A 24,423-nucleotide genomic window follows, 5' to 3' on the forward strand; every position below is an offset into this window, starting at 1 on the left:
GGAACAACCATATATAAGTTCCCTAGAATTTTTTAAAAAATAGAAACTTAAAAAATAACTGGAACCTTAGTAAAATGAACTACTGTAATGGACAAGGGATGTTTTCAGTGGTTTAATTCGTGTTGTTGATTTTCTGTTTTCATACAGGTTCATTGCTTTATTAGTCTACAACCACTTTGATTTCCTAGCAGCTGTTACCTTCAGAGACAGCATCTTAGTCTTGCATCAATTGTTATTTAAATTTCTTTCTATGATTCTATGATTCTTCTTCTAAAGCAAAAATCAGTTATTAACACATTATCTAACTTCGCTTTTACATTTCTCTGTAAAAGAAAACAACCATCTAAGAAAGGAATGACAGTTGTGAATTTCTCATTCTGAGAAAGACATTGTTGAGAAATTTCTTGATGGCATTCTTCATCTCTGTGTTCCTTAATGTGTAGATTATGGGATTCAGCATTGGGGTGATGATAGTATAAAGAGACGACATGGCTTTGTCCGCCACAAACTTTTTGAATGGCCATGCATAGATGAAGATGCAGGGTACAAAATGGATGCTCACCACTGCAACTTGGGCTCCACAAGTGGAAAAGGCTTTGTGCTTCCCTTGTGTGATATGTGCCCTGATTTTGACCAAGATGACAACATGTGACACAATCAGGACAATAAATATGAGGATCATAAGCAGTCCGCTGTTGGAAACCATGAGCAACTCAACCGCATAGATATCTGTACAGGCTAGTTTGATTACCTGTGGGAAATCGCAGTAGAAATTGTCTAGTAAATTTGGTCCACAGAATGGCAACTGAATGATCAGTGCTACCTGCGCAATAGAATGAACAAATCCCCCTACCCATGCTCCTGCAACCAGGCCAAGGCAAACATTGTGATTCATGATATTTAAGTACTGCAAAGGTTTATGAACAGCCACATACCGATCCAGAGTCATCACTGTGAGGAGGAAAACCACAACACCTCCTGTGAAATGGAAGAAGAAAATCTGTGCAATGCATCCTCCAAAACTAATGGACTTATACTCAGACAGGAAGTCCCATAGCATCTTGGGCAGAGTCACTGAGGATTCACTGAGGTCTAGGAGGGCTAAATTTCCTAGAAAAAAGTACATAGGCTTGTGAAGCTCTTGATCTATGATTACTGTGGTGATGATAGTGACATTTCCAAGCCAAGTCATTGTGTAAATTATGAGGAAAGTTGCAAAAAGTACATACTGTAACATGGCACTTTCAGTAAAACCAACAAAGAAAATATTTTTCACAGTGGTGGTGCAATTCTCCAGCTCCATTACTACCCTATAGGATGCAACCAACAGAGAGAAGATTAGGTGAAGTAGTTATTATTCATAAATATATTACTAAGAGTAGTCTATTAGCTATTCTATTGTTCTGCCTCAAATGTGATAGGCCATTGTATTTCTTTAGCTTTTCTTGCACTGCAGTTTTAATCTCTAGAAGTCCTCTTCCTACAAAGTCTTCCAGTACATCCTTGAAAATGATCGGCCATAGGATTCATGTCATTTGACTCTAAATGCAGGTTTCAATTCGGAATTTTGGCACCTAATTTTGCATATCTGCATTTTATCCATCTTCATGTAAACTACACTTCTAAGCTTTTGCTATAGTTAAAGTAGGTGGGCATGATTTGACTAAATGTAAGTGCTCAGTGTCATTTTAGATATCCCTAGGTAATCCAGATATAATCACAGAACTGGGAGATGTGACATAGTATCTATGTAAAACCTTGGCATCATGCTGTTCTAGAGATAGCTGGCGTGTATCAACAGGAGATCTCATATAGCATAGATATATGTGTTTAGTCAGCTGAATTCCATCGTTGGGCTTTGGTCAGTAAATTCAAACAAAAACTAGAGTATCAAAATACTCTCCATAAAAGAAAACTTATTCCTTCAGCTGTCCATGTTCCAAATGTTCGGTCTATGTGTGGGATTCAAGTTGAATTTCCACAGATGTGTCCTCCTTCCTTCTTTCCCTCCTTTCCTCCTTCATTCCTTTTTTCCTTCCTCCCTCCCTTCCTTCCTCCCTCCCTTCCTTCCTCCCTTCTTCCCTTCCTCCCTTTTTCCCTTCCTCCCTTCTTCATCTTCCTCATTTATTCCCTCATTCTAATGACTCTGCATGCAACTGCAGACCTGCTGTATTTATTTCCCATATTGCAATATAGCTACTTTTTTAATCACACCAAGAAGACCTCAGAAAAGTTAGAGAAATACTTTGATCCTTGTACGCAGGTCAATAGGCAGGGAAAATGACATACCTAGCAGATTCTGGAGTTTCTTCTTCTCCAAAAGTGGCCTGAATCCTTGTCTGTGGTATGGATGATGAAGAGTTGTGATGGGAAACTTCTTGGAATAGCTAGCTTTGAAATCAGCAAAGATGACGTGATAGCTAGCTTTGAAATCAGCAAAGATGACGTGAGGTATGGATTCTTCAGATACACAAGAGCCAGTTGTATTCTAAAGATGTCTGTTATTCCTTGTGCAGTTTGGTGGAGGCTCAAGCTTCCTGCCAGTGGGTAAAAAGATTGTTGCAGATAACACTTCACTTTCATGTGACATACACTAAAATAAAAAAAATATATATAAATATCTTCAGAGGCTTTAAAAATATTGTAGAATCTACAAGGTATGTGTTCTCAGTGTTACTTGTACCTTTTGGAAAAACAGAAGTGTTTCTTCAGTCTGCATGCTCAGTATAAAAGAGCTAGTCTCAGGGTTTTACCCTTCTCTTTAAAGATGCAAATTGTCTATCCAAATTTTGATAGTTGAAATTTACAAGATTCATCTTAGCTAGTTGTCTACACTGATTTCACACTAAACACAAAGAAACAATTCTTTCACAGCACAGCTTTAAAAAGACCTTTCAGGTGTTTACCCCAAAGTAAATGAAATCAAGTTCAGTAGTATTGCTTTCTCCTTAGACTATACAATCTTAATGTCTATCTCCAATGAGTTTCTGAATAATTTCAACTAAGGGCTTGTCAGTGATTGCAGCACTGCAACAGGTAGTTGCTTAGTAAAACTGTCATAATTGAGTATGTGATTGGCTGGATTAACACATGAGTGAAGGGGGTGTATTCCACATAAATTTAAGCATTTAGACACTTTAATTAGGAGTGAGCAAGCGTGCAAGCATGCAAGCAAACAAATAAGATTTTTTTTTTTCCAGGCAATGAGATCTGCTAGGTAGCGTAATGTAGACAGATAGGATAATAGGATTCATCTCACTTAAACATAGGTGCCTAAAATTTAATTGACTAAGTCTACACGTATCATCCAGTTCCTATCTGTAAGCAGTGGGAGAAGATAGTTATTTATGAGCAGAATTTATCTCATTATTGTTGTCCCAAACTGGTCAGATGAATCACCACAGCTGCTGATACAATTTCAAAAGGGAAGTAATATCCATTTATCAGAAAAGGAGTAAGGGAGCTGGTGCTCATGTTTTTCCAGGCCTAGTCTAGGAGACAAGCGTCTAGTGTACGGGAACGGAAAGGGTTGTTTCTATTGTTACTTCACCACCTTGATTTTTTTTAAATTTTTGCCTCCTTAGGAAATATCTTCACTTTGCCAATTAAGTTACCTGTACAATTTGCCCTCGGTACCTCCTGTGATTACTCATCCGGGATTACTCTTGCTTCAAATCCAACCTCTTCAGGATGTTCTGAAGACTGGTGCAGTTCTGAGGAGAGCTCACTCCATTTTCTGTTTTCTATTGGCAGTAAGGTTGACACCACATAAACTTTGACTTTTTTTTCACCAGAAATAATCTGTAAAGCTATCCTGGCTTTTGCTGCACTCTCAAACATTCCTAGATGACCTTACCTTATTGCATGTAACAATGGCACTTTGGCATTCATGTTTCAAACCTTCTTCTGGGTAATGGTTCAGGCACTTCAGCATGTAATAATAACAATTACATTTTAAGATGCTTTATTGGTCTCTGAGAGAGGTCTAGCTTAACTGATCGTAACATAAACACAGCCAGTCTTAAGCAGTGAGCTTGAGCTGCACTGCAAGATGTTTTTTAGAAGGGAAAAAAAATAACTCCATAGGACACCTCTTTGTATTACAGATAAATACATCATGTTAGCAATGAAGATGAGGCTGATGCAGCTCCATGTCTCCAGGACCAGCCAGAACCAAGGCTGAACATCTATCTCCAGTTGGCACACACACACAGAACAAACCTACACACCATATGTATGTACAAATATACATACATGGCTAGAACACAGAGCAGCCTTGAAAAAAGAAGGAAGGAAGGAAGGAAGGAAGGAAGGAAGGAAGGAAGGAAGGAAGGAAGGAAGGAAGGAAGGAAGGAAGGAAGGAAGGAAGGAAGGAAGGAAGGAAGGAAGGAAGGAAGGAAGGAAGGAAGGAAGGAAGGAAGGAAGGAAGGAAGGAAGGAAGGAAGGAAGGAAGGAAGGAAGGAAGGAAGGAAGGAAGGAAGGAAGGAAGGAAGGAAGGAAGGAAGGAAGGAAGGAAGGAAGGAAGGAAGGAAGGAAGGAAGGAAGGAAGGAAGGAAGGAAGGAAGGAGGGAAGGAAGGAAGGAAGGAAGGAAGGAAGGAAGGAAGGAAGGAAGGAAGGAAGGAAGGAAGGAAGGAAGGAAGGAAGGAAGGAAGGAAGGAAGGAAGGAAGGAAGGAAGGAAGGAAGGATTGGATGAGGAACACTGACAGAATGAAATGCAAACTCTGCTGACTGGCCTACAAAACATTAATTTTTTAGTTTGCTTTTTAAAGAGAAAGGTAACATAAGCCATCTCAGGGTACATTGTTTGCCTGACTTCAGAATCTTCACAACAACTAACTAATGGCAAAATGGTTAATTATATTTAGCATTTTTTTGTTGTTGTTGTTTCGATGTGCCCAGGGAAATTAACTTCCCTGTGCAACATTGGAAGCCTAATTAAAACGCTGGAGAAACAAAGTTAAGGAAACTTCATTTAAGCTTCAGCTAACTTTGCTTCTGAAAGCTGATCTACTTTTACCTCTATGAAATGAGTTAGAAATTTTGATTTTTTTAATTTTATTTCCAAAACGGGCAAGGTAAGATCTAAAGTGACTTTTTGTTTTATTTTGTAAAAAGATTATTTACTCTAATACAGTAACACTAGAGTGATCAGCCTGAATCACTTCAACGGAACATGCCTTTCAAATGGCTACAGATTTTACTTTTGCCTCTTTTAAAGATGATTCAGATGGCGCTCCAAGAGGAAATAAACATTCAAAATAATTCATCCATTAATTCTAAACATTGTTTATATGAGCCCACCCATTAGACTCTACCAGCAATATATCATGTTCCCTGAACTCACCTCTCCTGCTCCTTGTTTCTATATGCCACATGTGCATGAAACAAACCCCAAATGAATAGCTCACACAAACAGGAACTTATGTGGTTGATAGTGAGATTGGTCTTCAGCTAGCGTAAATCAGAATTTCACCTCTAATAATAAATACTGTTTTTTTGTGTCTAAGAAACACAGCTATTGATTTTGCTACAGTCTACCTCACTCACACATGCCATCCTGTCTCCTTCATAAAGAACAGACGTTCTGGTCAAATTGTGCCATTTAGTAGATCATAGCTTCACAGGATGTAGCCAAAATAGACCTAGGCAGCAGCTTATGGTTGGATTCATGTCTCTAACTCCCATACATGAACTATTGATTCCAACATGTCCAAATGATGGTTTTTTGTTTGTTTGTTTGTTTCCTTCTTTTTCATTTCTTTTTGAATGCCAACTCATTGGCATTAATAACCTGGAAAGATGGAGAGGAACACAAGGTGGATGCATTGTCTGTCCAACTTTAGAAGTATGAAGAAAGCCTCTCTTCCACTCTATGGGCCTGTGTCTCAGCTGTGAGGAAACTTTCCCAAGAGGTCCAGCAAATCAAAGAGTTATGCCCTAATCCTTATCTATATGAACCAGTGTCTCACCTGTTAGGAGCAAGTGCTCCTCTGCACAAGAGAGGACATAGCGGGTACACACCATGTGCCATGCTGTGGTTTTACCTGTGCAACCACAGGGAGGACATGAGGAAGTGGAATGGAAAATCTACCTCAACACTAACACATAGATACACAAATTCAAGGAAAAACAATGGAAAAAGGGACTGAAAAAGGGACTGCTAAGAAAATGACTGCTCCAGTATCCAGTGAGCAGATCTCCAGAACAGATGAGTTTACTCCTGGCTTCAATGAAGGGACATTTGATCCACATTTACATGACGTGAGTAAAGAATTTCAACACAGTGGAAGGGCCCTGCCTCCAGCCAGGCAGAGGAAAGGAGCAATCAGGTTTATTGGACTGTGTGGATTCAAAGGCTTGGCACATCAGACCCACAGAAGTATTAGGCTCTAGTGGACACTAATACATGGTGTAACTTAATGCCATCAAGTTAGAAAGGGGCAGAACCCATCTTTGTTACTGGAGTGACAGGGACAGCTGGTTGCATTGGAGGCTGAGGTGAGTCTAACAGGAATTGAGTGGCAAAAGCACTTGGTGACAAGTCTGGAGGCTCTGGTGCATCTTTGTCATAGACTACCTCATGGTATGGTATTTTAAGGATGCCAAAGGGTACTAGTGGGCTTTTGGCATAGCTGCCTTGGAGACAGAGAAAATTAAACAGCTGTCTACCTTGCCCAGTCTCTCAGAAGACCCTTCTGTTGTGGGACTGAAGAGGTCTGAAGAACAGCTGATATTGCTAATACATTTTTTGCAATCCCTTTGGCAGCAGAGGGCAGGCCACACTTGGCTTTCACTTGGAGTGGTGTCCAGTACACCTGGAATCAACTGCCCCAGGGTGGAAATACAGCCCTACCATTTGCCATAGACTGATCCAGGCTGCAATGGAACAGGGGGAAGCTCCAGAGCACCTGCAATACATTGATGACATCATCAAGTGGGACGGTACAGCAGAAGGAGTATTTGAGAAACGGAAGAAAATACTCCCAAGTCCTTCTGAAAGCTGGTTTTGCTATAGACCAAAGTGATATCAAGGGACCTGCAAAGCAGATCCGGTTTTTAGAAATAAATGGCAAATTGGATATGGTCAAATTCCAGTGGATGTGATCAACAAAATAACAGCTATGTCTCCACCAGCTAGCAAAAAGGAAACAGCTTTCTTAGGATTTTTTGGCCTAAGAAAAGCTTTCTTAGACTTTGTGGGTTTTTGGAGAACGCAAATTCCAAACTACAGTCTGATTGTATGTTGTCTCTATCAAGTGACCCAGAAGAAGAACAATTTCAAATTGGGCCCTGACCAACGACAAGTCTTAGTACAAATTAATCAGGATATTCATCATGCTGTAGCCATTGGGCCAGTCCAGGAAGGACAAAAATCTAAAAAACATGCTCTACACTGCAGCTGGGGAAGAATGTCCCCACCTGCGACATCTTTCAGTACCAAGGGAGACCCCAAGTCATCCCCTAGAGTTTTGGAGTCAGGAATATACAGGCCAGCACGTGGATAGGCTGCTTGAGGGGTAGGCCTGACCATGGACACTTGGAAAGGCCACCTGGTTACTCAACACTAGGGTATCTGCCAACCAAACTGTCTGCACACTCAAAACTCTTATGCAGCGTAGAAGGAGATAATATCCCTGTATAAAAAACTTACTGGGGAAGACAGTCTGGGTTATTCCTGCCTCAGGTAAAGGCAAACCCATTTGTGGGACTGCTTTTGCTCAAGTACCTGGGTGCTCTTGATGGTAATGCGTAATCATGGGTAAGTCCCATATTTTGCTCAAAGGGATTTAATTTCGGTTGAGAAAAAACAATGATTTGAATTGTATTATGTTAATTGCTATATAATACAATATGTCATCACTACTATGGTTGCTATATGCCACATCAGCAGTATTACAGTAAGAGTCACCCAGATTATGTCTTTAATATCTTACTGATGATTTGGAAGAGGGAATTGAATGCACCCCCAAGTAAGTTTGTAGACAACACCAAGCTGGGGGGAAATGTCAATCTGCTGGAGGGCGGGAAGGCCCTGCAGAGGGACCTGAACAGGTTGGATCAATGGGCAGAGGCCAATGGGATGAGGCTCAACAAGTCTAAGTGCTAGGTCCTGCACTTTGGTCCCAACAACCTAATGCAACATTACAGGCTTGGGGCAAAGTGGCTCAAAAGATGTGCAGAGGAAAAGGATCTGAGGGTGCTGATTGATGCTTGCTTGACCATGAGCCAGCAGTGTGCCCAGGTGGCCAAGAAGGCCACTGGCATCCTCGCTTGTATCAGGAATTGTAGCCAGTGGGACCAGGGACGTGATCTGTATTCTGCTCTGGTGAGGCCACACCTTGAATAGTGTTCAGTGTTGGGCTCCTCACTACAAGAAGGACATTGAGACCCTGGAGCATGTCCAGAGAAGGGCTACAAAAGTAGGAGAGGAGAGCAACTACTGGTCTATAGTTCCCCAGCTCTTCCTTTATACCATTTATAAAAATGAGAGTGATATTTCCCTTTTTCCAGTCACTGGGAACTTTGGCCTGAGTGTCTTGATTTTTCAAATATGATGGAGACAGGCTTGACAACTACATCAGCCAATTCCCTCAGGAATATTCCCAGCCCCTGCCTAGAGGTTCGGGGACTCAAGAGATATGGGAAGCCTGACCATTAGTAAAGACACCGAGGCAAAGAAATTGTCAAGTATCTCTGCCTTCTCCACATCTGTCATTACCAGATCTCTGTCTTCATTTGTCAGAGGTGGTACACTCCCCTTAGTCTTTCTTCTGTGGCCAATGTACCTATAGAACCTCTTCGTATTATTCTTTGAATCCCTCGCTAAGTTTAGCTCTTGGTAATTGGAGATTCCTCTCTGAGAGGCACTGAGGGACCTATTTGCCACCCACACAATCTCTCAAGAGGTTTGCTGCCTACCTTGAACCCACATTCACGACATCACAGAGAGGCTACTGAGCTTGGTCAAGCCAGAGGACTATCACTCGTTCCTGCTCTTAAATAATCACATACCTTAGGGCTTTTATTAAGACCCCTGGGCATCTCAGTTAGCACTCTGGAAGAATGGCTGCTTTCTATAATTGTGTAACCTCCACACTTGGAACAAGAAACCACCTGCAGCCCCAGTTGTCTCTTAAAGAGACAAAGAAAGTAACATACAGAGGATGCAAAGAAACAAAATCTTCTTCATCCTCTGGCATGCACCACTCATCCTTTATCCGCAGGAGGTGAGTGAAGCATCAAAGGTCATGGGCAATTTGTTTGCATTCTGTTGTGCTAGTGCTGACAAGCAGACAGGGAAAAAATCACTGAAAATGGGCATGGAATTTAACAGAACCAAACCTGTGGTGCATGCACAACAGTGCTAAACATAGGAGTGTGGGGGAGAGGAAGAGAAAGAAGCTTCAAGCGGAGATGATGGACTACCAACAGAGATCACAGAATCACAGAATCACAGAATTTTCTAGGTTGGAAGAGACCTCAAGATCATCGAGTCCAACCTCTGACCTAAAACTAACAGTCCCCACTAAACCATATCCCTAAGCTCTACATCTAAACGTCTTTTGAAGACTTCCAGGGATGGTCCTGAAAGTGAGATATGTATTGAAGCTTTTATGCATTTTAGCTTTTGTAGGATTTTAAAGCTGGGATTGCTTCAGAAATAAAGTCACGGCTTGGAAAGAAGCTAAGAATTTGGTAGCTGGAGATCTGTTGGTACCTGGGAAGCACTTGGGAAAACAGTAGATAAGAGACAGAAGAATTAGGGGTGTTCAGGTTTTAGCTGTCTTGCATAAAATTGATGTCAGTGAGAATTACCCCAAATCAATGAACTATCATAACCAATAAGGAAGAAAAGAATTACAGGCAATACTGTTCTCCTCCCAGTATGGGGATGTTGACTGCTAACCTTGCCTGAGGAGGAAGGACATTCTGCTTTGAACGGTGGATGACAAGAAGGGTGAGAACTGTAGTTTCACAGACATTTAGGTTCAAGAATGCCAGTCAGAACCAAGGAATAAATTCAGAGATTATCTATAATTTTGATCTGTCCAAAGAAAAAAATGCAAGTCTGAGGTAGACATGTAAAGCAGAATTCAAACAGTTGAACATAGTATTCAGTGCTGTCAGATCTGTTAGATCTGAAACTGTAGAGCAGAGCACATAAAATGGCACAAGAAGATGTAGCTTCAGTTGCTTCTACACCAGTTAGGGATGAGCAACCTAGGTGGTAGAGATGTGAAGTCATGAAAGTCAAGTGCAACCACAGATGTATCTATAGGCAAGCAGAGGTGAGTGTTACTGCATTGGATGGGTGTGTGGGGTCAGATAAAGGACAGCAGTGTGGAGTGATAGATTCCTACAGGAATCTTCCTGGCACGTGATGGGATGGGAAGGGTTGTTAGGTTAGTTCCAGAGCCGACCAAATCAATGAGAGGAAATATAAAGTGAGGCAAAGAGACACTTAGCTCCAGATGCCTGTCGGCATGGATTTGCAGGTAGCTGAGAAATTAAATAGTGGACAATTATCAACCTATTTATACACACATCTAGCACAATGAGCCTTTCAACTGTCCATGTAGTAAAGGAGGAAATAAAGAAAACCCAAAATGTCAATAATGTGTTTTTTGTTGTTGTTGTTGTTGTTGTTGTTGTTTTGGTTTGTTTATTTCAAGGCATGATGAGAAATTTTGATATTTGACAGAAACATCAAAAAGTGTCTTAAAGGGTATTTTTCTCTCTTTTTTCCTTCCTTATATTCCTTTATTTCATTATTTTATTGTAATTAATGCAGTAACAGGCAGACACAGTCATGCATACAAACATACCATCTTTGCAGCAAAACGAAAGAAAGCTATTAGAGAAGAAAGGGAGACAAAATTTCATGTAACTTTCTTCTGACTTAGAAGAAACAGAACTGGAATTGGGAGGAATGACAGAACTTATTTTACAAGTCTTTCTATTTAACTAAAGTTGACTGTTTTTGTTTTCTTTTTTTCTTTCTTTCTTTTTTTTTTTTTTAATGTCTGTCTTTGTGAGAGAGGAGTTAAAATCCACAATTTCATTCAAAATGTATGCAAATTTAAATGACTTGACACATTCCATGGAAAAGCTCAATATGTTTTCAAAATCTCTCTTCAAGTCAATTCTTGGTGGATTAATTTCAGAGAGATATTTAGATAATTGAATTTTCTTCATGGTTCCAATGGTCTGATGATTTCTTTGGAAAATTAGACACTGCTGAGGGATTTCTTTGAGGAAAGATGGAAGTCAGTATGTGATCTCGGCTCCCTTGAAAGACAATTGAGGAAAATATATTCTTTTAAAAATTGTTTGAATTGAAAAAAATTATGGTGGAATTCTTTATTCCTTGGGCTGGTTGTACAGATATCATTGACTGTAAAGTGATTTTAAATTGTTCAATTGTAATACACTTCAGATATGAGTGATCTATACTTAGCTTTCTTTCATAATCCGTGGATGTGATTGTTAGGTTTACTGAGTTATTGGAGTGCAATTCATCTAGACTTGTTTGACTGTCTACATTAGAATGAATTGTATAGTACCCTGGAAGGGCCTACTTTTGTCATTTGGAAAGGATGTATACAGGAGTAGTTCAGATAGACAGTTACACTGTAAACCACAAAAAATAGCTTACTATAGGAGACTGGACTGATACTTTATGACTTACACTTAATCCTGGTGCCCGTTCACGGGGTGTAGAGAAAATGTGGAACACATGATGACGTGTGGATGTTTTCAGTTTATATTTCCAGTACAATGCCCAGGTTAATGGGAATCTAAATTACTAGCTTTCAAGTATTTCACCATAAGAAGTGCCTTAAAACTAGGCAATGGTCAAAGGATGTGCTTATTAGGCAGTCTAAGTATACCTGAAGTTGATTAAATATTTTAGTATATTTACACTGGTATTTGTTCATTTTTCTTTGATTACTGTTTTTCAGGGTTTTACAGAGTCCAAATGGAGTATGAGAACAACACAGTAGTTAAAGAGTTTGTTCTGTTAGGATTTTCTCAAACCCACAAAGTCCAGATGATTCTCTTCTTCTTCTTCCTGCTGTTCTATATGATAATTCTCCCAGGCAACGTCCTTATCATTCTCACAATTCAAGGAGAGTCCCAACTGGGAACACCCATGTATTTTTTCCTGGCCAATTTGGCATTCTTGGACATCTGTTACTGTTGCGTGACCCCACCTAAAATGTTGGCTGACTTTTTCTCACACCAGAAGACAATCTGCTACAATGCTTGCATGGCCCAGCTTTTCTTCCTCCACTTCCTGGGAGCAGCTGAAGCTTTCCTGCTCGTGGCCATGGCCTATGACCGTTATGTAGCCATTTGCAAACCTTTTCACTACACCAGGCTTGTGAACAGGGCAGTATGCTATGTCCTGGTTGGAGCTTCATGGGCAGGGGGCTTCATCCATGGCATCACTCTATTTGCTCTTACCATTGCTCTCCCCTTCTGTGGCCCCAACATCCTGGACAACTTCTTCTGTGATGTCCATCAGCTGGTTAAATTGGCCTGTGCTGATACTCACATAGTGGAACTTTTGATGTTTCTCAACAATGGAGTTGTCATTGTCATGTGCTTTTCACTTCTGCTCATCTCCTACACTGTCCTGCTGCTGAAGCTCCGGACACAGTCCTCCAAGACAAAGAGCAAAATTGCCTCCATCTGTGTTTCCCACATCATTGTGGTTTTTGTCATGTGTGGCCCAGCTATGTATATCTATGTCTTACCCTTCCGAGCTGTCCCAATGGAAAAGGTTGTTGCTCTTTTCCATACAGTCATCTTCCCCCTGACTAATCCCATGATCTATACCCTGTGTAACAAGGAGATCAGAAGCTCAGTGTGGAAGCTGGTCAGCAAATACATTCTTACGTGTGGAAAAATAAAACAAACGAACAAACAAACAAGTATTTTAAAGTAAATTAAACTGTTGTTGTTTTGTTTGTTAATAAAGTTCTCTTCGGAGCAACTCCATGATGTACATTATGTAAGAGCATAATATATAATCAGTAATCTTTAAGAAGTTTTCTCTAGTTTGTAGGCAAGCTTTTGCTTCTCATCCAGCATAGCTAGTCCACTGAAATTGTTAAGTGAAAATCAAAGGCAATGTGGTTATGGTCTTATGGGAGGCATAGAATCATATATTTGGACTGGAAGAGACCTTAAAGATGATCTAACTTCAAACCCTCTGCCATGGGCAGGGATGCCACCCTCGAGACCAAGTTACTCAAAGCCCCATCCAACTTGTCCTTGATCACTTCCAGGGATGGGAAATCCACAACTTTCCAGGGCAACCTGTTCCAGTACCTCACCACACATTGATTGTAGTGTTTCTCTATACATTTATAGGCATCTGCAATATAGAATCCTATGGATTCCTAAGGATTCCTGCAAAAGGCATTTCTAGGGAGAGATTCAACTAACACAATTTCTACTTTGAGTTGAAATAAACTGTGCCGTTTTTTCTGTCTTGGCCCTTACTTGCCCTGTAATTTACCTCTTGTTTTGCCTCTCAAGTAGAATTGGCCAAATAATTCCTTGTTGAGAAAAATTAATTCCTTTTGTTGAAAAACCAGGATTTCAGAGAACATAGTTTTCTTACTGGAGTGTATATTTCATAGACAATGTAGATGCAGAATATGCTAAATATAGCTCCATCCACAAAGTCTCCACTAATATGCAAGAAGGCACTGCACCGCAGCGTTGGAAGGGACCTCTTGAGATCATCTGCCCGCCCTGCCAAGCAGGATCACCTAGAGTACATTGGCTGAGTAGAGGAAGAGGATCCCCTCCCTCAACCTGCTAGCAACACTCTTCCTAATGCACCCCAGGATACCATTGACCTTCTTGGCCACAAGGGCACATAGCTGGCTCAGTTAACTTGCTGTCTACCAGGACTCCCAGATCCTTCTCCGCAGGCCTGTTTTCTAGCAGGTCAGCTCCCAACCTGTACTGGCACCTTGGGTTATTCCTCCATTGGTGCAGGACCCGGAACTTGCCCTTGTTGAACTTCATGATGTTCACCTTGACAGGCTCCAGCCTGCCAAGGTCCCTCTGAATGGCAGCACAGCTCTCTGGGATATCAGCCACTCTTCTGAACTTTGTGTTGTCAGCAAACTCGCTGACAACAGCTGCACCTCGCTGAGGTGCACTCTATTCCACCAACCGGGTCATTGATGAATAACTTGAACAGGACTGGACTTGATACGGACCCCTGGAGGACACCACTAGCTACAGGCCTCCAACTAGACTCAGTATCACTGATAACAATCCTCTGAGCTCTTCCATCCAGCCAGTGTACCTCACTGTCCACTCATCCACCCCATACTTCCTGAGCTTGCCTACAAGTACGTTATGGGAGAGAGTCAAAAGCCTTACTGATATCAAGGTAGACATCATCCACTGCTCTCCACTCATCCACCCAGCTAGTCATTCCATCATAGAAGGCTATTGGCTTAGTCAAGTGTGATGTTCCCTTGGTGAACCTATGACTACCTGACCATTTTCTTCTCCTCCGTGTGCTTGTACAGGTCACAGTGTCCTCAGTCCTTATGTAACACCATCTGTAGCACGCTCTAAATAACCAAATATAGTTGCCTGTGAAGTAGGATTTACTTTGTTGTTGCTGTTTATCCCCTCATTTAACTATCTTCTGCATACCATTTGGCAAAATAAAACTGTCAAGTTGAAAATTGACTTTTCTAAAGTCAGCTTTCTTTACTAACCCCTTTCTGAGGGTGGTCTTCCTAGTTAGACCACTTTGAAGACAGCTTGATCCCCACTTTGGGGATTGATTTGTTAGCTAGTGGTACTGGTTATGTTTTGAATGTATGTATGTGCCTATAGGTAATCAATAATGAGAATGTTTGCTATTTCACTAGCATTGTTTGTAATTAACTGTAATAGTATATATGCTTACTGCTTTATTACTGACTACTGCTATTGACTTTTTATATATAAACACATACAAATACACAATTACAAGCATACAATTAATTAATTAGAATTTCCTATCAGATTGAGACAAGCAAAACAGAAGAGCGTAACTAAGTCTCTTGTGATCACATGGTGAAAGACATTGGGAAAAACGGAAGAGGGACTTCCAGTAACATAGAGAAGAATTACAACACCTGAAAATCTTCCCTGCTACCATACCTCTTTTGCAGGGGGCAGAGACATCCTTCCCCCAAGGTGCTCTGTGAGCAGCTCACATAAATGCTGTGGAAAAGAGATGGCAGATTCAGCAGTCATAATCCTTAAAGAGGTCCGTGCCCTTCACCAAAAGCAGGTGATGTGGAGATTGCAGTTGGAAATAGGAAGGATGTCTCCTAAGCTGGAGATGCACAAAAGAAGACAGAACAGGAAAAGACACCCTCTTTCACCCAAGGAAAGGTATATGAGCCAGGGAACCACAAAAACAAGGCCCTAAACAGCCTGAACAAGGAATGCTCAAGCCACAATGTCCTTCAAAGCTGCAGAAAGGTCAGGAAAGATGAAATGGTAGCCGCTCTCCAGGGTGCGCTTTGGTACCACTTTCTGGCCCTCCAACAACATAACAGCCCGCTCGACCCCAAAGACAGCTCGCACGGCCCAGGCAGGCACTGGCAGTAGGGCTGGGCGTCCCAGGGCTGCAGCAAACTCCTGAGTGAAGGTGCTGTTGGAGGTTTCAGGAGAAGAAGGGGAGACACCATTAAAGACCCCTTGCAGGCACTCATTCTCCAGGGCATGACATATGATCCCAGCCAGGTCCTGAATGTGGATCCACGGGAATGGCTGGTGCCCAGACCCTATGGGGCTTCCCAGTCCTAGCCAGAATGGCCAGAGCATCTGAGAGATTGCGCCACCACCTCGGCCCAGCACTACACCTGTGGAAAGAACAGAGTGAGACAGGGGCCCTCTCCAGCCCCAGACCTACAGCCAGGAGACAATCCTTAGAGGGCTGGACCTGGGACCGCACCCCAACAAGACAAGATACATAATCTGATGCACCTCTCCCACCCCTTCCCCTCCTGCCCCAGCTCCAAAGCACAGCCACTCCAGACACGCATGATGTCCTGTCTTACCAGATCTCACCAGAACACCACGAGTTGGACCATCAGGGATGACAGCTGCAGCTTCCCAGGAGCTCACCAGGCGTGAGAAGAAGTCAAAATTCCCTCCAGGGCTATCCTCAGTATACTCAGCTGTGGGGCTAGGGCGGTAATAACCTGTGGGTATAACAGCAAAAAGCGGGTTGGGGTTGAATCCCAACATCAGCTGGCCCTCTTCTCCCCAACCCTTATCCTTGTCTCCAGGGACATCCTCATATGAACAGCACTAGGTTTTGAACTACAAATGCACTCTGCAGGTTCAACAGCATGTGCTGGTATTCCAGCTGAGATGGCAATGCCATGAATCAAATGCACCAGCAAACAAGGCACTGAGCTGGCTGCATAGAAAGGAGATTCCTGCCTGTCATAAATGCTAACCCGCAGCAGCTTCAAAGCCTGTAGGAAGCAGAAATGTAAAACTGGAGATGTATGGGGGGATTCAGCTGAATCCTTGCTTAGACAACTTGGTTCTACAGATGCCTTAAGGCTTTCACAGGGAAAACATTAGGTCCTGTCCTAATGCTACCAAGTGAAAGCATGAGAACCAAGTTCCACTCCATACAAAAAAAAGCTGACCAAGCCTTGCCTAGTCGCAGATGGCAATAAAGCTGGCCCCACTCTCTGGGCCTGATCAGTTTTTAACCCAGCAAAGAGTGTACCTGTCCAAGCCATGGAAGGAGATGAGGTTGGTGAGGCAGGACTTGCCTTTCATGAATACATGCTGACTCGGCCTGATCCCCTGGCTGTCGCACATATGCCGTGGGATTGCATTCAAGATGACCTGTTCCACCACCCTTCCTGGCAGTGAGGTCAGGGTGACATACCTGTAGTTTTAAGGGCATTGAATTAGCAAGTCTCAGTCATCTGGGACTTCTCCAGATGACCATGTCTGCTGATAGGTGATGGAAAGCATCCCAGCAATCACATCCGCCAACTCCCTCAAGCACCCTCAGATGGATCCCATCTGGCGCCATGGACTTGTGACAGTCCAGGTGGAGCAGCAGGTCTCTAACTGCTTAAAAAGACAGAGATCTCCTCTGAAAAGTCCAGTGGAGGTCCACAAAAATCATACAGGGCCTGGAGCATCTTCCCTATGAGGAAAGACTGAGAGACCTGGGTCTGTTTAGCCTGGAGAAAAGACTGAGAGGGGTCTTAATAATGTTTACAAATATCTTAAGCGTGGGAGACAGAGGGATTTGGGCAACCTCTGTTCAGTGGTTTTGAGGACAGGACAAGGGGCAGTGGCCACAAAATGGATCACAGGAAGGTCCACAAATATACGCAAGAGAACTTCTTCACGGTGAGGGTGATGGAGCACTGCAACAGGCTGCCCGGGGAGGTTGTGGAATCTCCTTCTTGGAGATATTCAAGGCCCATCTGGACACCTACCTGGGCAACCTGCTGTAGGGAACCTGCTTTGGCAGGCAGTTTGGACCCAATGATCTCTTGAGGTCCCTTTCAACTCCTACAATTCTGTGATTCTGTGTTATTCTGTAACTGTTTCCAAATGTACTGTGTGTGGGGGTTCTTCTACTCCTCATTCCAGACTTCTAGGTCAGGAGGCTTAATACCCCGAGGATAATTGGTCTGACTACAGAAGTTCTTCTATGTTTGTGAACAGTAGGTCTAGCTGGGAAACCCCTCTGTTAGGCTCACTAGCCACCTGAGTCAGGAAGCTATTTTCCACGCACTCCAGGAATCTTCTAGACTGCTTCCTCAGGGCTGTATTGTATTTCCAGCATACGTCCGTGGAGTTAAATTCCCCCATGAGAAGAAGTGCTGGTGATTGCACAACATCTGCCAGCTGCTTATAGAACACCTCATCTGTCTCTTCATCCTTGTTTGGCTCTTGTTCTATAACAGACCCCCAGTAGGATGTATGCCCTGTTGGCCATTCCCTTATCCTTATCCATAGAAGTAACATACAAAGAAAAAGAAGATATATCAAAGTCAGTAAAGATAACCAAATCCACTGGCTAAGAAATGTAAAGACAGTAAACAAGCTTTACAGGAGAAATTACTGATGTTACCAGTCCAAAAGGATTCAGCTCTTGTTAGGGCAAACATAAATCTACCTTCTCACCTAGCTGTATTTAAAGAACCAAACAGGAAAAATATCTCAAAAACCAAATAAACAAACAAAAAAGCACCATCCCCACCTCCACCACCAAAAACAAAACAAAACAACAACAAAAACAAACAAACAAACAAAAAACCAACAACCCTCAAACATACAAACAACACAGTGTGTTAACTTGTCTATATGTTACATCACAGTGGTTGTTACACATTGTTATGATCTCTTTATCAGCGAGTGCAGAGAAAGTGCACGGGGGAGTGGCTTTAAAGCAAAAGAGGGTAGCTTTAGATTAAATATAAGGAAGAAATTCTTCTGCCCTACACTGGGCAGCTGGGAGCGGATTTGGTTGTTAGCCAAGGCTAACCCACCAGAACCGAGTGGAAAGAACGCACAGGCAAACCCAAGTGCAGGTACTGGTGGACTAGAAGACCCTGCCTGTGTTGGAATGTCTGGGTTTCTAACAGAAAAAGGTACTATGTAACATTTATAAAACATAAACCGTTTGAATTCAGAGTCTTTAATTCATTTGCACAATGCTGATGCATCTGGGCAACAATTCAGTCACTTGGAGGGTCTACTCCAGCTCTCATGGTTGCCTCCGGGAGCTAGAAAATGCCTTTGACATGCTCTCCTTCAACGCTCGTTTGACTTGATTGTTCCTGAGTGAGTAGATGTATGGGTTAAGCATCTGAGTCACCACAGAGAAGAAGAAAGAAAGAACTTTGTCAGAGCCCTGCCCACCCCGTTGTGCTGTGCGGTTATACCTGTAAATAGACGTGCTGTAAAATACAGTCACCACCACAAGGTGAGCTGAGCAAGTGGAAAATGTTTTCTTCCTTCCTGAGGAAGATGGCATATGTAGGATGGTGATAATAATGCAACCATATGAAATGACAGTTATTGTTAAGGTGCCTGGCACAATGATAATTGATAGGATAAACAGCAGTCCTTCGATGAACCACGTGTCTGTGCAGGACAGCTGCAACAACTGTGAAGTATCACAGTAAAAGTGGTTCAGGACATTGGGACCACAGAAAGGCAACTGGGCAATCATAATGATGGGAGGAGACATCAGGAGAAAACTCACTGCCCAGCAAGCCAGGACCAGTTGGAAGCAAAATCTGTTGTTCATAATAGTCGTGTAATGCAAGGGGCGGCAGATCGCAACATACCGATCAAAGGACATTGCCGCCACGTGGAAAAAAGTGCAGGTACCCAAGCAAAAGAAAAGCAGCATCTGAAGAAAACAGCCAGGCAGGGAAATTATTTTCCTCTCTGTCAGAAGGCTGTAGAGGGTGCTAGGAATGAATGTGGAGGTGAATGTGATTTCCAAAATGGCAAAATTCCTGAGGAAGAAGTACATTGGAGTCTGAAGAAAATGGTCCACTAGAGTGATGCTGATGACAGTAACGTTTCCAAACAGGATCAAGAAGTAGGCAATCACCAGAATCAGAAAGAGGATGATCTCCAAATGGCGGCTGTTGGTCAGCCCCAAGAGGACAAATTCCACTACTGTTGTGTGGTTCATTGAATCTTCATTGCTAGCGGAACAAGAAAAGACCTGTTTTGAGAACTAGTGGAAAACAACAGGACACAAGTCAATATGGTTTTGTTAACATATAAGGGAGATACCAGTAAGTAACCCCCTGGGAGAGACTGGAGCAGCCGCAGTAACTACATTTAAACAATCTTTTTCAGGTAGATAGGGTCCCAAGCACCTTTTGTAATGCCTAGTCCTCATTCCAGTTCAGGCAACACATATGGGTCCCCTCTCAGGACAGTTGAGAAGGCTACATGTGCGGGAACTGTTTTCGACCTTGGGACTATGAATGTTTGAATGGTAATGACAGTGTTTATTCCCCATCAACGGTAGACAGAGGCTGAAGCAGATTAGACACACTACTGATGGATAAAGTAGTATTGCAGAAAATGAACTTGCTGCAGTTTAAAGGAGCTAAAAGGCAAAGAGAGAGGGAAAGAGACTTTACAAAGAAAAGGCTGGATAGATGGGAGCAGTGCTCCAAAGACAGGTTTGTAGAGCTGGTTACCAATGAGCAAAGGGAAAATGCACCAAGGAATGGATGGATACCACACTAAGCAAAAGTAAAAGAGGGAGAAAGGGGAAAGTACAGGAAAAAAAATCTGTTTATTTTTCATTTAACCTCAGCACTATAGCTCCAATGCATTAACTCTGATGCTGATGGTTTCTTCTTTGTGGCACCTGTCTCCAAGTATCCTGCCACACTACACCATCCTGCCCTAAACTCAGACAGGTACTTTGTCCAATGCACTGTGTCTAATGCACCACTGTACTATATTACTGTAGCAGTCACCACTGTGGTTGCCATTACTCTGTGGAAGTGAAGGGGAGCCTCAAAACCTTGGATGATGCCCTTCAACTCAACCACGCTGTTTTCTTGCAGGCTTACCAGATACTATCTATGGCATTTCAGCTGCACTCTCCCTCCCTTCTCTCCCAGATACCAAGCCTCTTAGCCCTAAAAAGAGATGTGGAGCTAGTTTTGCACTCAGATCTCCCAGATTTTATCTTGTGTCTTTGAATCTGGTTTCACACTCATTTCAGACTCACTTCAGCTATTTCTGAATGATTAAAAGGAGTACCAACATGAGTTTCCGGGGAAGGCAAGCACATCTTAGACAACACATAGCCCATACCAAATTTGCCATCTGATTTTCTCTTTTCAAGTGCAACTTACAAAATATTCAAGAAAAGGGTAAATCTGAGTGAGAACACTATGACTATCCTGATCACACTACTCCCATCAGTTCTTTCTCCTTTGGTGCACTTGGTGTCAGCAAAACATGGGCGTTTATTAGCTGCATCTCATGGCTGTTTCTCCAAACAAACAAAAAAAGACACAAAACACACACACAGACAAAATAAAAAAAAGCACACATGCAAATAGAACACTCTCTTCCCCCACATTATCACATAAAGTATAGGACATCCTTTTTTAATACCACAGATGGACAGACATTATCTGGAAGCTGAGCTTGGTCCCTTAAAACCAGAGACTCCCTCAGTAACATCTTAAAGCTTTTACTTGAGTTTTAAAAATGAGCCAGTCAGTTTTCCAAGCCCTTATCCATTTCTTCTTTCCCTATCTCCAAAACAATCACACCCAGTCTCTAAGAAGTGCTCCAAAGAGTTACCAATATATCCACAGCAAGCCAGGACGCTTCAAAAAGAAGTCTAATTCTGATGTTTCTCCTCTATGTAGTCTGACTTCCAGCAAATAAATTTCCACTTCTGAGCTCCTTCTTATAATGCTGTCAGTATTATACACTGTTGTACTTCCTCACTGAGTCAAACCTCAGGGACCAATTTGGTATCGAAATCTGCCAAATACCTTCTGGGAAAACACTTCTGAGAGTTTAAAGAGCAGCAAGAACATAGTCGTACCATAGAGAAAATGAGGTTGGAAAGCACCCCTGGAGGTCCAGTCTCCTGCTAAAAGCAAGCTAACTTCCAAGATGGACAAGGTTGGTCATGACTTTATCTACATAAGCTTGGATATCTTCAAGTATGGGGATCCCCCAGCTTCTCTGGGCACTGCCCGTGCTTCACCATTTTCATTGTGAGGTGTAATTTCCTTCTGTCCAGTGGAGGTTTCCTTGTTTCAGCCGTGACTCTTGTTCTTTCACTGTGCACTGTGCACAGGTATACGTAATCTTGGAGGCTGCGGGAAAGAGAGAGAGATGGCTTACCCATTACTGCAACAGGCAAAACAGACCTGATTTGGGGAAGATTACTCTTATTTATTGTCAATTAAAAATAGACAATTATTACATTGCTTCTGTAACAGACTTGGCTTCAGGAAGGCAAAACTCCCTCAGCCCCTGTACCTGTCAGCTCACTCCCATTTCCATCGCCCATGATAGCTGCATCTTCATGAAAATTAAGCTGACCCAGAGCAGAGGAGCACCACAGTGAAGCAGTCTCTTACAGCACCGGTTCTTGTCTCCTTTTCAGTCATTTTGGCATTGACAACAAACAGACTCCAGCTATGCAAATGTGGCTGGTTGGAACAGAGGGCAAACGGTTGCTGAGAGCAGTGTTTAATGCAGAGGTGAACCTTATGCAGAAAAGAGATCAGTTCAGAGAGCAGAGATTTCTTTACCAGTCCAACCTGAAATTACCATGTTACAGCCTATTCATCCTCCTTTCTCCCAAGAATCCCCCTTTCCTCGTCATGAATTCCTTTGATAAGAAGACTGCCCGTTTCCTTATTTCAAGTGCCCTAACACAAAGCCCATCAAAGAACTGAAGAAATGATAGAAGTGAGCAGGAAGACCAGCAGCAGATATCTCCAGCACCTATGCAGTCTGTGCCACCTCACAACCAAAGACACAAGCTATGATACCGCTCCTGCCCTATCGACTCCTCAGCCACAAGTGGCTTCACAAGCACCGGCTCAAGCCATGTGCATATGTTTTGGTTTAGGTATCGTTTTGGCTTATTCTTTTTATTATTTCTAGAATGCTCTGTAGTTGTTAAAGAATGTATCTCCTTGTAGCTTAGCTCCCGTGGTCATCATCCCTTGTTATGACAGGAAGGTAATAATAAAGTTTGTTGAGGTTGTATTTATGATGTTCCAAACAATAAGGTCTCCCCTGGGATCCTCTTCTCCAGACTAAACAACCCCAGTTCCCTCAGCCACACACTCTGGACTTTTGACCAGACCCTTCACCAGCTTCATAGCCCTTCTCTGGACACACTCCAGGGCCTCAATGTCCTTCTTGTAGTGAGGGGCCCAAACCTGAATACAGTACTCGAGGTGTGGCCTCACCACAGCAGAGTACAGGGTGACGATCACCTCCGTGGTCCTGCTGGCTGGGGTGATTCATGACACAATCCAGGATGCCAGGATGCATGGGCACAATGGCAGCTCTAGTTCAGGCGAGCATTGACCAGCACACCCAGATCCTTTTCCTCTGCACAGCTTTCCAGCCATTCTGTTCAGGCCTGTATTCTTTGCATGGGGTTGTTGTGACCAAAGTGCAGCACTTGGCACTTATACCTGTTGAACTTCATCTCATTGTCTGTCATGTTTAGCTAGACTAACATTTGTGACGATGGGTGTACGTGATGATAGGGAGAAACATCATGCAAGTAGGAAGTCTTCACATCTAATGTTGTTTACCATGCCTGTCCTGATGGAGATGGCTAAAGCAGACTATATAGGTGTTGAGATTATTAATTAATGTCTTAGGAGAGGTTTATCTAATGTGTTTTTGGTGTTCAGGGAGACATGAATTGCATCCTCATCTCTCCTGCCTATATTTAAGTATTTTAAGGAAATTTAGGAGGGATGAATGCATCCATGACACCATGACATAAGCATTTCGACTGCTAGCATGGCTGTCTGGTGGCTTTGAAATAAGATCACTGGAATGATTTCCTTGTGGTTTATAATTAATAGAGTATACAACAGAAACTGAAGCATCAGACTTACTAGGTGGATGAATGAATAGGTGGAATCAAGGTGGTATGGTATAGAGGAAGGCAAGAGATGGAGTCTCTCTTTAAGCATCATTAATGCGTATAGTAAGAATAGTGGATAATGTCTTTATTTTTATTCCTTGGAACAAAAGGAAGAGTTGGACAGAACAACTTAATGATTTCAGCTAACTGTACACAGTAGACCTGCCTATGAACATACTAGAGAAGAGTTCCCAAATGACCGCAATGAAACAAGAATGGGATTAGTTGTCTTGTGCTCCCCAGGTGAACACATTAAAATGGAAGTAGTAGATTTAACAGGCCTTCTCATAGCACTGCGTACCAAAAAAATACAGAAGTAAGGAGGGATCTGGAATTCTGTCAACATCTGAATTAAATAAAAATTTGTGTAGGATTTCCATTACCTGCATTGTGCTTCATTTGACCTTAGCTTTTCAGTTTACATATATACCATTCATTGGGAATGTATGCGGTTTATTATCAAAACAGGGGGCAGACATATCTTAGCATGTTTCAGGCAATGACACTTTTGCATGCTGCAGTGCTGGGCACCATAATGCCTAAATGCATTTTTACAAGGTTTCTTTTAGGTCAGAGTCACAGTAGTGTTTCTCTCTCAAACTTGGAGAGATGTCAGTAGGAAGCAGCATAGGCCTTACACTTTTATGCAGTAAGGATACTACAGGCCGTTTCCTCCTTTAGCTGTAAAAGATAATTATTCGTTGTGGCTGAAAC

General features: G+C 42.4%; 4 protein-coding genes across 4 annotated transcripts; 1 reads left to right on the top strand and 3 right to left on the bottom strand.

Annotated features, from left to right (window-relative positions):
• Positions 1-343: 343 nt before the first annotated feature.
• Positions 344-1,303, bottom strand: LOC137844257 (olfactory receptor 4D1-like). The gene has a single exon (XM_068660460.1). It carries the CDS (start codon positions 1,301-1,303, stop codon positions 344-346), a length of 960 nt encoding a protein of 319 aa, XP_068516561.1.
• A 9,350-nt stretch (positions 1,304-10,653) lies between these two features.
• On the top strand, positions 10,654-12,954 carry LOC137844258 (olfactory receptor 4N2-like). The gene has a single exon (XM_068660461.1). The coding sequence runs from the start codon at positions 11,983-11,985 to the stop codon at positions 12,952-12,954; it is 972 nt and encodes a 323-aa protein (XP_068516562.1). The 5' UTR covers positions 10,654-11,982.
• Positions 12,955-15,124: 2,170 nt separating this feature from the next.
• On the bottom strand, positions 15,125-16,301 carry LOC137844474 (epimerase family protein SDR39U1-like). Its single transcript, XM_068660884.1, has 2 exons — positions 16,097-16,301; positions 15,125-15,898 (listed from the first exon to the last, which is right to left on the bottom strand). Exons 1-2 carry the CDS (start codon positions 16,284-16,286, stop codon positions 15,483-15,485), a joined length of 606 nt encoding a protein of 201 aa, XP_068516985.1. The 5' UTR covers positions 16,287-16,301; the 3' UTR covers positions 15,125-15,482.
• A 2,488-nt stretch (positions 16,302-18,789) lies between these two features.
• LOC137844398 (olfactory receptor 6E1-like) lies at positions 18,790-19,731 on the bottom strand. Its single transcript, XM_068660755.1, has one exon. It carries the CDS (start codon positions 19,729-19,731, stop codon positions 18,790-18,792), a length of 942 nt encoding a protein of 313 aa, XP_068516856.1.
• Positions 19,732-24,423: the final 4,692 nt, after the last annotated feature.

The sequence above is a fragment of the Anas acuta genome, chromosome 25 (assembly GCF_963932015.1).
Source record: "Anas acuta chromosome 25, bAnaAcu1.1, whole genome shotgun sequence".
Taxonomy (NCBI): Eukaryota; Metazoa; Chordata; class Aves; order Anseriformes; family Anatidae; genus Anas; species Anas acuta.